Source organism: Cetorhinus maximus, chromosome 28 (genome assembly GCF_964194155.1).
Source record: "Cetorhinus maximus chromosome 28, sCetMax3.hap1.1, whole genome shotgun sequence".
Lineage (NCBI taxonomy): Eukaryota > Metazoa > Chordata > Chondrichthyes > Lamniformes > Cetorhinidae > Cetorhinus > Cetorhinus maximus.
In genome coordinates, this window is record NC_135906.1 from 20,923,252 (window position 1) to 20,935,648 (window position 12,397).

The 12,397-nt window shown below is 46.1% G+C and overlaps 1 protein-coding gene across 2 annotated transcripts in view; it reads right to left on the minus strand.

Moving 5' to 3' along the window:
• The window catches only part of LOC144668913 (noelin-2-like), a 310,315-nt gene that overhangs the window by 80,330 nt on the left and 217,588 nt on the right, over window positions 1-12,397 (minus strand). For both annotated transcript variants that reach the window (XM_078531386.1, XM_078531385.1), the window contains one exon: window positions 9,649-9,795. In XM_078531386.1, coding sequence (XP_078387512.1) covers window positions 9,649-9,795 — 147 coding nt within the window. The remainder of the gene's footprint in view (window positions 1-9,648; window positions 9,796-12,397) is intronic.

Sequence of the window (12,397 nt, forward strand, 5' to 3'; positions counted from 1 at the left end):
ACAATCACATTTATGCGCTGTAAAGTCTATATAATTATTGAAAAGCGTCTTTGCCGTTTTCAGTGATTGCAACCAAATCACAAGGTGTACTTGGAATTAATCTGTACCTCAGCCGATAGTGGTTCAATATCTTTAATGCTAGGCCCAAGATTAACTCCAAAAACCAAGGTATTGATCATTAGTAAAGCCCTCTGCTCGCAATGGCTTGACTGGACACCATCTGAATAAATCATTCATTATTTTTTACAAACATTCCACAGAGAGAGATAAATGTTGGTGCTTTTAGGCTGTATTGTCATGGCAAGAGTGGCACACAGTGTTGCCAGTGCGTCATCTGATGCACTTTGTGATGAGTTTTCATCAGTTATGGAATCACAGAGTGATACACCATGGACGGAGGCCATTCAGTCCGTCGTGCCTATGCTGGCTCTATCTCATAAACCCATTGTCTTCCTCAACCATTCCCAACAGTAACAAACATCTTGAGGCCAACCCTCAATCTGTCTTTGTTTGCTCGGTCTCCAACTTTTGGTCCAGCCTCGGTCCGAGGACCTTTCGGCTGTTTTCAGTTCCTGTATTAAGGATGCTGCATATTGAAAGTTGCTGCATTAGTCACAAGGCTTTTTTTTTTGTGGGGAGACTTTGCGATGCCTCTGGATTGAGATTGAAAGTCTCTCTGCCAGGTTTCACAGGGAGGTGAAACTTTATCCATATGCGATGTGAACTGACATATCGGTACTTCAACAGCACAGTGTAAGTAAACCGACAGCAGGGAATACTGGATCTCACAGGCAAGGAACCTTAAGCAGATGAGGCCCATTTATGTGCATGTTAATGAGCTAACATATTATAACAGACCAAGTGGCCACATTCAGCATTTTCTGACTATTCAAATGCTTATCTGACTGAAAGTACTTAATTAGGTGCCAAGAAATCAGGTGCTAAGTACATAAACTTTAATCTACGCCCATTACATACTAATGAGCAGCTTCAAAAGCAATAGAGTGTTTAGATTTTGCTTTTGCAGTTTCTGAACCTGACGACATCAAGCACAATTTTAAGCTCCCTCATCTCTTCACTGAAAATCCCAAGTCGATGATAGCAACAGGAACATTTCACAGAAACAGTATAGTGCAGAAGGAGGCCATTTGGCCCATCATCCGTTGGAAGCAGTTCACAAAAGGTTTACTAGACTAATGCCTGGAGTGGGTGGGTTGTCTTATGAGGAAAGGCTGGACAGGTTAGGCTTGTATCCACTGGAGTTTAGAAGAGTAAGAGGCCACTTGATTGAAACCTTTAAGATCCTGAGGGGTCTTGACAGGGTGGATGTGGAGAGGATGTTTCCTCTTGTGGGAGAATCTAGAACTAGGCGACACTGTTTAAAAATAGGGGGTTGCTTATTTAAGACAGAGATGAGGAGAAATTTCTTCCGAGGGCTGAGGGTCTTTGGAACTCTCTTCCTCAAAAGGCAATGAAAGCAACGTCTTTGAATATTTTTTAAGGCAGAGCTAGACAGATTCTTGATTAGCAAGGGGGTGAAAGGTTATCGGGGGGTAGGCAGGGACGTGGGGTTGAGGTTACAATCAGATCAGCCATAACGTTATTGAATGGCAGAGCAGGCTCGAGGGGCCGAGTGGCCTACTCCTGCTCCTAATTCGTATGTTTGTATGTTCGTATCATGTCTGCACTGGCTCTCCGACTGAACAATTCCCTTAGTGCCATTCTCCCGCCTTCTCCCTGTAACCCTGCACATTCTTCCTTTTCAGATAACAGCCTAATTCCCTTTTGGATGGACCTGCCTCCACCATGCTCTCAGGCAGTGCATTTCCAGATCTTAACCACTATAAAGTATCATCACTATAAAGTGTTTTTCAACACTTTATATTGATGATACTTTATAGTGGTTAAGATCTGGAAATGGAGCCCGGGGCAAGGCCAGTATTTATTGGCTATTGCTCGCTGTCTTCCTACGGTATAGCTAAGTGGCGTGTTAGGCCCCTTCAAAGGGCTTTTAAGGGTCAGCCATGTTGGTGAGGGACTGGAGTCACATATCAACCCAGAGCGGGTCCCAAAGGGCTCGGTCCTTTGCTTTTCATGGTATGTGTCAATGATTTGGACGCAGATGGAGGGGGTATGATTAAGAAGTTGGCAGACGGTATGGAAATTGGCCGTGGTTGATGGTGAGGAGGGGAAGCTGTGACCTGCCAGAAGACATCAAAGGACTGGTGAGGTGGCAGAAAATGTGGCAAGTAGAATTCAATCCGGGAAAGTCTCGGGTAATGCGTTTAGGGAGGGCAAACGAGGCAAAGGAGTGCACAATAAATTGTCGGATCCTGAGAGGAACAGAGGGACCTTGGAGCGCATGCCCACAGATCCCAGAAGGTGGTGGGGCAGGTGGAGAAGGTGGTGGAGAAGATATACAAGATTCTTCCCTTATTAGTCGAAGCAGGGAGGTTATACCAGAACTGTATAAATCGCTACTTAGATCACAGCTAGAGCCCTGTGTGCAGTTCTGGTCACCACATTACAGAAAGTATGTGATCACACCAGAGAGGATACAGAGGACATTAACAAGGATGTTGCCAGGAATGGAGAATTTTAGCTGAGAAAAGGTTGGATAGGCTGATTTATTTTGGGACAGAAAGACCTGACGGAAGATTTAAATGATTTGTATGAAATTGCAAGGGGCCCAGACAGCATTGGATAGGAAGGAGCTATTTCACTTAGCAGAGAGGTCAATAACCAGGAGACATGGATTTAAAGTAACTGGTAGAATGATTAGAAGAGAATTGAGGAGGATTTTGTCACACAGGTTGAAAGGATCTGGAACTCACTGCCTGAAGGGGTGGTAGAGGCAGAAACCCTCATAATATATATTAAAAAAACTTAGATATGCACCTGAAATGCCATAACCACCAGGGCTACAGAGCAGGAGATGGAAAGTGGAAGTAGGCTGGTTAGCTGCTGTGGCCAACACAGGCTCAATGGACCAAATGGCCTTCTTGTGCTGTAAACAATCTATGTTTTCTCTATTCCGTGGCTGTACATACATGAATATTTGCATTTGGAAGTTAAATGAACAAACTGAGGAAGACAAAAACAGAATTACCCATCCGCAGTAGCTTTTAGCTTTTTGTTTTTAAACTGAGGAAGAGCTCATTTAAATAGATAATTTCTATGAGGCTGTATAATTTGTTTTGCTGGGGTCTGTCCTCTGATGCAATAATGGAATTGATTTAATTGGGAGGAAGTGTGTACGGTTCTCACATTCTATATAATGGGAAGAATTGGAAAATGACTGAGCCCATGAATATCTGCGTAGTCACAGACAGAGTGAGAGAGAGAGTGAGAGAGAGCGAGAGAGAGTGAGAGAGAGTGCGAGTGAGAGAGTGTGAGAGAGAGTGAGAGTGAGAGTGAGAGAGTGTGAGAGAGAATGAGAGAGTGAGAGAGTGTGAGAGTGAGAGTGAGAGAGTGTGAGAGAGAGTGTGAGAGAGAGTGAGAGAGAGAGTGAGAGAGAGTGAGAGAGAGTAAGAGAGTGAGAGAGAATGAGAGAGAGAGTGAGAGAGAGTGAGAGAGAGTAAGAGAGAGAGTAAGAGAGAGAGTGAGAGAGAGAGTGAGAGAGAGTGAGAGAGAGTAAGAGAGAGAGTGAGAGAGAGTGAGAGAGAGAGTGTGAGAGAGAGTGTGAGAGAGAGTGAGAGAGAGAGTGAGAGAGTGAGAGAGAGAGTGAGAGAGAGCGAGAGAGAGTGAGAGAGAGAGTGTGAGAGAAAGTGAGAGTGAGAGAGTGTGAGAGAGAGTGAGAGAGTAAGAGAGAGTAAGAGAGAAAGAGAGAGAGAGAGAGAGTGAGAGAGAGAGTGAGAGTGTGAGAGAGTGTGAGAGAGACTGAGAGAGAATGAGAGAGTGTGTGAGAGAGTGAGAGAGAGTGTGAGAGTGAGAAAGGGAGAGAGAGAGAGAGTGTGAGAGTGAGAAAGCAAGACATGACAGAGACATGAGAGAGAGTGCAAGAGAGTGTGTGTGAGAGCGAGTGAGAGAGAGAGAGCATGAGAGCGGGAGTTTGAGAGGGGGAGTGAGAGTAGAGTGAGAATAAGAGAGAGAGAGATTCACAACCTCAGGACTCCCCAAAGCACTTTACAGCCAATGAAGTGCTTCTGCATTGTAGTCACTGTTATAACATAGGAAGGGTGAATGAGAGGGGAGATGGTCCATTGTAAATCTGTACAATTAAACTGAGTGGGAATTAGTGATCCCATACTTGGAATATTATGTACAGCGGGGAAGAGATTAGGTTAATTAGTGTATTACAGAGTTGGGAGTGAATGGGAATTGGTTCAAGAACTGCTTGTATAAGTGGAGTGAATTGGAAGAGATAGGAGGGGGGGTTGCATATAATGGGAATCCGATCTCTTGCTGAATTATGAATGAAGCCCGAGAGTGAATAAGAAAGGGCTAATCCATTAGAAATCTACAATGGGTCTAATTTCCTAAAATTTTATAGAATAGAAGCGGAACAAAGAGATCTTTGGAATTTTGTTGATTGGAATTCTAGCTAATGTGAATGAATAACAAATAATTTGAATCCACATCCTGTAAAATTGGGATGGGAGGAAAATGATCCCGAATCTCAGATTTCAGTGTTGTGATTATCTTGGTCTGAGAGCTGCAGGTGTGGATGTAAACTCTGCTGATTCTCATTAGCATTGCCTCTTCCTTTGGCTATAAAGTTTCTGAAGCCCAGCTGTCATCATTATTTCAATATAATTACAGATTCCAGTCACTGGCAGCTACATATGCTGCCAACTTATTACCAAAATCTGTCCGTTAACTAATTGGCCCCAAATAGGGCAGATCCCACTCTGCTGTCAGGTTGTCTGATCATTGATAATGAATAACAACGATCCTGAAAATAACCTTCAGCAGCGATCACAAAACGATGCTTCATGGCAGTGGCTGCACGTTGAACTCGAGATGGCCGAGGTGGAACAGTCAGACTCAGGTCGCACAGCTGAAATCCCGAAGGACAGCCTGACCCTGGGGAAAAAAAAAACTCTCCCTCGGTCAGGTACGTTTTCACTCTGACATTGAAACGTTCACTGATGTGACAGGACACTCATCGTTGTAAGCTCCACCAAGCCCACAACCCTCCGGGACATCTGTGCTTTAATTCCAGCGTCTTGAGCCTCCCTGGTTCTCATAATCTCACCACTGGCGGCCGTGCCTTCAGCTGCCTGGGCCCTAAGCTCCGGAATTCCCTCCCTAAACCTCTCCGCCTCCCTCTCCCCCTTTTTAAGATGCTCCTTAAAACCCACCTCTTAGACCAAGCTCTTGGACACCAGCCCCTAATATCATTTGTGCAACTCTTGTCAATTTTTTTGGGTGATAACACTGCAGTGAAGCATGTTGGGACCTCCACGATGTTAAATGGGCCAAAAATATTTTTTAAAAAAACACCGCTGCAATAAAGCAGTTCCATTGCCCGGAATTCCTTCATCTTCTTGCACTTTCCCCATCCTTACATGCAAAATGAAAACATTACGCCTATTAAAGAGAAATGCAATTGCTCGCCCTTTTGGTAGAGTAAAGGGTTAACATTCGAAGTGCTTGATGCTGATGTAATATCACATAACTGAGTAACAGGGATCTGGAGGGAGACGTTCGTGCCTGGTACAGAGGTCCCAATATGCGTATAGTTGCCGTAAATAAAGAGTAATGATTTTAACCAACTACAGTCTCGAGGCGCTTATTTTGGGAGAATGGATAAATGCCTAAGAATCCCGTCTGGGCCCCCAACCCCATGACGAAATGCTTTTCTTCCATTCCTATCCTCCAGATTTGATTGGTTGAAAACTAAGGCTTTGATTTCAGTTTTGGGCATTTGGTGATGGGAAGGGATGAGGTCGATGAGGGTTGCACAAACTCAGAAAATCTTTGCTCTGTGAAAACTGCTGAACGCCTCAAGCTTGGACAGAAGACGAAAAGGAGTTGGTTCAGGCACCGAAACCTAGCAGCAAAAGGGTTAATAGCAGAGCGCCCTCCAGCACCCTTTCATTCTGACAACGTTCTTCCCATTCCTCTCCTGAAGCCACTGACTCTTTGCAGGGGTACTGCTCTGCGGGCACTGATTTCTCATTCAGTCAGCATGGGTCAGTCTGGCAAGGCAGTGCCCAGGTGCTATTCGACTGCGGAAGTCATCGCGACATGTGTGTCCTTGACCAATGATCATGGGTGTCGCTGGACGGCAATAGGGTCAGAATTTTACATGGAGGCAGCGTCCCAGTGCTATTGGCTGAAAAGCTGAGAGCAAGCACACCTCCGCTTGCCAGGTCACCACACCCCACTCCCTCACCCCAGCGATTTAACAGCCGTTGGGCCATTCATTGGCTCAGAGTGGAACTATTGGTCCCATCTGGGGAGGCGGTCCCCCACCTCCCAAAGCTGTTGGCCAATCAGGTAGCCAGAAGTTCTTTTGTTCCAACAGCGCCACCAAGAGTGGTGGCCGCTACTGGGACTGCAGACAGTTCCTACCATAGGGAAGCCATGTTATCGAACATGCAGGTAAGCCCAGGGCTTCATGAGGGACAGGCTAGCAGGTCTGGTAAAATACCAGTGGAGGCAGCTGGTGACTGGCAAGTCCACCCCTGCCATCCCAACCAATTTTAAAGGCCCCCCCCGCCCTTTTACTCTTCCCCCCCTCCGCCAGCCCGCTGCCAGGAGCATGGGGGGAGGGGAGGGAAGTGCAAGATTCCACCCCAGGAGTGGGAATTGTGGTAATCTGATGTGTAATACACCTTTAAGAAGAATGCTACAACGGAAGATCACATGATCTTCGTATCCAATAGCAGAGCGGCGTGGGCTACCTCTGTAGTTTGTGGGCTGTAGTCAGTTGGTAGAGTGTAGAGATAGAGTTTGAAGTGTGTAAGCACGTGTTTAGTTGCTGCTGAGTTACCTTTGTAAATAAACGCAGAGTTTCTACCTATGAAGCGTCTGCTACTCAACTCTATCATTAGTACCAAATCGGCCACCACTCACAACAAGCGTACGGACAGGATCCAACAAACAGGTGACTAGGATCCAACAGGAATCCCACTTGATATCGCCCCACCTCAATGGAGGAGCTCCCCTGCCCCTCCCGTCACAGCAGTGGAGATCCAGCAGGTGGCGTTACCCAGCAGAGAAGGAGGCCACTGGGAGCAGGAGTAGGCCATTCGGCCCCTCCAGCTTGTTCCGCCATTCAATAAGATCATGGTCTGATCTGATTGTGGCCTTGACTCCACTTTCCTGTCTGGCCCCCAATAGCCCTCCACTCCCTTGTCAATCAAAAATCTGTCCAACTCGGCCTCTTATTTACCTTATTTAGCGAATGCAAAGCCCTGAAGCCAAGGGATAGGCTCCTCATTTGCTGAGTTTAAGGTGATCAGTCTGCCACTTATCCTGTCGCGGTATTGTTTGTCTTTCCACAAGTGCAGAAGGGGTTATGCCGGGCCTGGAAAACATGTAACTCCCTTCCCCAAAAAGGCTGTGGATGCTGCGGAGACAATTGGAGCTTTCAAGACTGAGAATGATAGATTTGTTTTGTCGTGGAAGGAGTACCGAGGAATATGGAGCAGACAGGGATAAATAGTGCTGAAATACAGATCAGCCACGGTCACATTGAATGGCAGGACAGGCTCAAGGGGCTGAATGGCCTCCTCGTGTTTCTCTGTGTAGGGTAGGAGTTGGATTGGCTGTTATTTCCCCCTCATTCGCTGAGCAAGGGCTCTGCCCCACTTCTGTTCCCACACGAATGAAGCAGGAAAATGCCATGCGTGGACACAATCCCAGATCCAGGCACATCTGCGGACTGGGATCTAGGCAGCCTTGTCTTCTGCCTTTATGAGAAATGATACAGACAAGGCAGCTAAGGAAAATAAAAATAAACTGCTAAAATGGTAGGAACTAAGGATTAATTAAAAAAAAATAATTGCTTGACTTGGTTGTAATTAAATTTCCCACTCAACCCAGGCAATCTTGTTTCAGAAGTCTCAGCAGGTAGTGGTCCTGTCTCAGGAGTCAGAAGCCGGCAGGCTCAAGTCCCACTCCAGCGCACAGCAAGCTCCCGCAAACGGCAACGTGATACTGACCAGCTTAACGGAGGGATACACATGGGCCAGGATAGCAGGCAGAACTCCGCACTCTTCTTCAAAATCGTGCTGTGGGATCTTTTGCGTCCGCCTGAGGGGGCAGACAGGGCCTCAGTTTTAAACCCTTGCCCGAAAGACGGCATCTCTGACAGTGCAGCGCTCCTTCAGTGCTGCACCTGTCAGCCTCCACGTGGTGGTACGTGCCTGAAGGAGGACTTGAACTCACGACATTCTGACTCCAAGGTGAGTCCGTCCCAGCCATGCCCTGACTGACATTTGTGTCAAGAGTGCGCAAAGGGGCCCAATTTCTTGTGTCTGAAGCCCTAATTAGGAGGAGACGGTGGCATGGTGGTAATGTCGCTGGGCTAGTAACCCAGAGGCCTAGGCTAAGGCTCTGGGGACATGGGGTTCAAATCCCATCATGGCAGCTGGTGGAACTTAAATTCAATTAATAAACTCTGGAATTTAAATGGTGACCACGAAACTATCATTGATCATTGTAAAACCCCCATCTGGTTCACTAATGCCCCTTTAGGGAAGGATATCTCCTGTCCTTACCTGGTCTGGGCCTACATGTGACTCCAGACCCACAGCAATGTGGTTGACTTTTAACTGCCCTCTGAAATGGCCTAAAAAAGGGTAATTGGGAATTTTGCCCCACATCCCATGAAAGAATCAAAAAAAACTGCCCCGTCCTCATGCCTGACCGCCCTGGACTGGGTCAATGGTCTCTTCAGCCTGGACCCACGTAGACTTTGCATAGTTACCTGGTTCATACTCAAATAAAACGCCACGCTTGACAATGGACTGTTTACTCAACCAAGGAAAGGTTTCACTTTAATTGTCACATAGTCTGAGTATAGAAAGAACTGATAACATTATTGAGATAATTAAATGATATTTGGCAATCAACCAGGGTCAACATTTCTAAACGCATGCCATTCCCCGAAGATATGAAATAATAATATACTTTCCACTGACTCTTGCCTGTTAATTAACCTGCAAAGCACTTCATCTCCTCCTTTCAAAGGCATGCATTAATATGTGAGCACGACAATGATTTAAGAAGTCTGCTATTACTGCTGAGAGGTTACGGAGTGCAGAATTTGATGATTTATTGTACTGGGCCCTCGCCATTCAATCTGGTGCCTGGGTTCAGTGGTAGACCAGAGTGATGAGGCACAAGCTTTCTAATTCTGAAGCTTCTTTGGTCAGTTGCAGGAAGTCAAGACCACAGGGAGGATAGAGGTGAGACGTACCAGAATGGTAGCAGGGATGAGGCACTGTGGAGAGACTAGGGGTTGTCTCCTCGCAGCAGAGAAGGTTAAGGGGAAATTGAATCAAGGCGTTTGGATAGGGGGAAATTGTGTCCACTGGTAGGGTGGTACGATAACCAGAGGACACAGATTTAAGATAATCGACAAATGAGCCAGAGGGGGAGATGAGGAGTATGATGGCCGGGAAGGTACTGCCCGAGAGGGTAGTCAGAGGGGAATCAGGCCACCTCCTCCATAAAATAATGCCCAAGTTGTACCTTCTCCAGCAGCTGTCGGAGTTGCTTACTCCGTGCGTCTCGTGAGCAGATACTCCGTTGGGCCACTACCGCACATACGCATTTCCCATCGGGATCCTGGGCGGAACTGTAGATTTCCCAGCCTTCCTCGGGACTTGGGAAAAGAGTCTGCAGGGAAAGAAAAATAGTGAACAGAGGAGTCAGCAGGTGGTGGTGGCAAACTCAAAGCAGCGCAACACAAGCAGAGGAAATACGTTCAGAAAGTTATGGGGAAACCTCCACTGTACCTCTCGGGCAGCAAGGCTTAACCAGTACAAATTATCACTCGGGGGCCCATCTTAGAAACCTAGACATGCGACCTTGGCTCAGTACAGTGTGGGCTCCAGTCCCACAACAAGAAATACAGCCAGCTGCGGCTCAGTGGGTAGCCCCCGCACCTCTGGGTCCGAAGGCTACGGGTTCACGTGCCAACACAAAGACTTGAGCACACAATCTAGGCCGGTGCAGTGTGGGCGGAGCAGTCTTTCGGATGAGACATTAAACCAACGCCTGGTCCACTCTCTGACATGATCATTAAAGATCAATATGGCACTAAGTCAAAGGGGACCAGGCCAATTCTTTGTAGGGGTTTGGCCAACGTTTATCCCTCAGCCAATATCATTCAAACAGATGATCTGGCCATCGTTAACATTTGCTGTTTGTGGGATCTTGCTGTGTGCAAAATTGTTGCCACGTTTCCTACATTGTAACGGCGCCTTACACATTAAAACCAACTCACTGGCTATAAAGCGCTCTGGGACTCCCTGAGATTGGGAGAGGCGCTAGATAAATGCAGAGCCCTCCTTTCTCAACATCAAAGTTTATACATTGGAATTAATAACAGGGCAGATCTGCTTCTCAACAGCACTTTCAACCATGAACAAGGCCTAAGTGCGAGACTTTGTCACAAGTTCCATAACTGGAGCTAACAACTTGCATTATAGGAACCTGGTTGGAGTTAATAAGCGATGCCCTTTGAATGGGGCCACCGAATTGCGAAGAGCCATCATGTTTTCTCTTGAGCTGCTTCCCTTGTCATTCACTCTCTATTCCAGCCCATTGGGCTGTGCTATCCACTTCCTCTCCCTGTCTCTCGGCAACCAAAAGGCAAAAGACACGAACGTGTCTTTTGGGGAACTGTGACCTTAAAAAAATCCAGTGCTCTAGAAGTCGCCCCATTGTTGCAAAATCTGCTCCATGGCCAAAATGGAGGAGAGTTGAGCGCAAATAGATCTGGCAAGTTTGAAACAAGCCATTATGACCGGGAGCATAAATCACTGGCACTGCCCTTTTAAAGGGGATGTAATACAGGAAAACAGTCCCTAAAATGGATGCAAATATGATTCCATCCCTTGAAAGGAAACATAAACCAGCAACACTGCCCTTATTGAACAAATATATGATAGTAACACCGCCCTCTAAAGGAGGCAAAATGCAGAAACATGGACCTGGATTTTCACCATGAGGGAAAGCATCTCCTCGAGGCAAAAAGGGCGGAAGGGACCCGAATCTGCAAGTCCCGCCCTCAACTGCAGCACCTACCGCTTTGGCGGGAGCGGAGATGAGCCTGGGTCGGGATTTGCGCATGCGCATTTTGCAGAAGCAGCTGCCCATATAAATCAGCGGCTGCCTCACTCGTGTGTAATTTTGGTATGAGAGGTGTGTCATGAAGAGATATTAATGTCTATAATGTTATTGGAAATTATTTTTTAAAATAGAGTTTTAGTGGGGTCTGTGTTTGTGTGTGTGTGTGTCTTAACTGGATTAAAGCCAGCTAGTCTGGGTGCTTTGATGTTTGGTAGTTTTGAGATGTTAATTAGGTAAAAGTAAGGAGGGTAGAAGGTAAAGTGTAAATTTGCATTTGTTAAAAGAAATCATTCAAGGCTGCAGGTGAAATCTTACACCTATCTGGAAGAGGCCAAGCAATGTGTTTAATTTTTTTCAGCTTATTAATAAAATTGGTGGGATGAAAGGATGTTATTGTTAGAAGAGGTAAAGTTAAAAGCCTAGTGATACAATGGAAAATTTACATTCAAAGAGAAAGATATGTAGAAAGGAGATTGTGTGTAAGGTAGGGGCATTTTAAGATCCAACAAGCGTGAGAAGCCTCCAGCCTGTCAGCCTCAAGCCGCTGTCTGCAAGGACCCAGAGCTGAAAGAAACTCATTTTGAATGTGACTGTCCAGGTTGTGCTTTGCCAGGTATCCCTTTAAATCTATGAGATTTACTGTTGCCTTAACGGGGGATGTAACTGAGAGTCAGGTTAATTATGGGATTTTTGTAGTTATTATAGTAGTAATTTTGTAAATGTACGTTTGTGTTCACAATCTTTCTTGTACTGATAAATGTTTAATTTAGCTTTATAAAAAACCTCTTGAGACTCGGTGGTCTTATTACAACTGAATTCAAAGCCAGCATCTTGAAACATGCAAATTGCAAAAATGGGTAATGACAGTTGTTTCAGGTTTCGCTCTGAGATTTGAACAACTCAGCCTTTACCATCGGCTGTGTCATAATAGGTGCAGAACCCCGACATGCGCAAATTCGACTTGGTAGGAGCTGAACTTAGTGGATAGTCAGGGTAACCTTTGGAGAGGTAAGGTATCCATTTGGGTATGGTCCCGGGACACCTTTGGGGAAGGCCAGGTGCCTTTGTGATTTCTAAAGGTAGGCATGAATGTACGTAAAAAGTGCATATACTCATTGGAACTGTGCAGCTCATTGGAACTGTT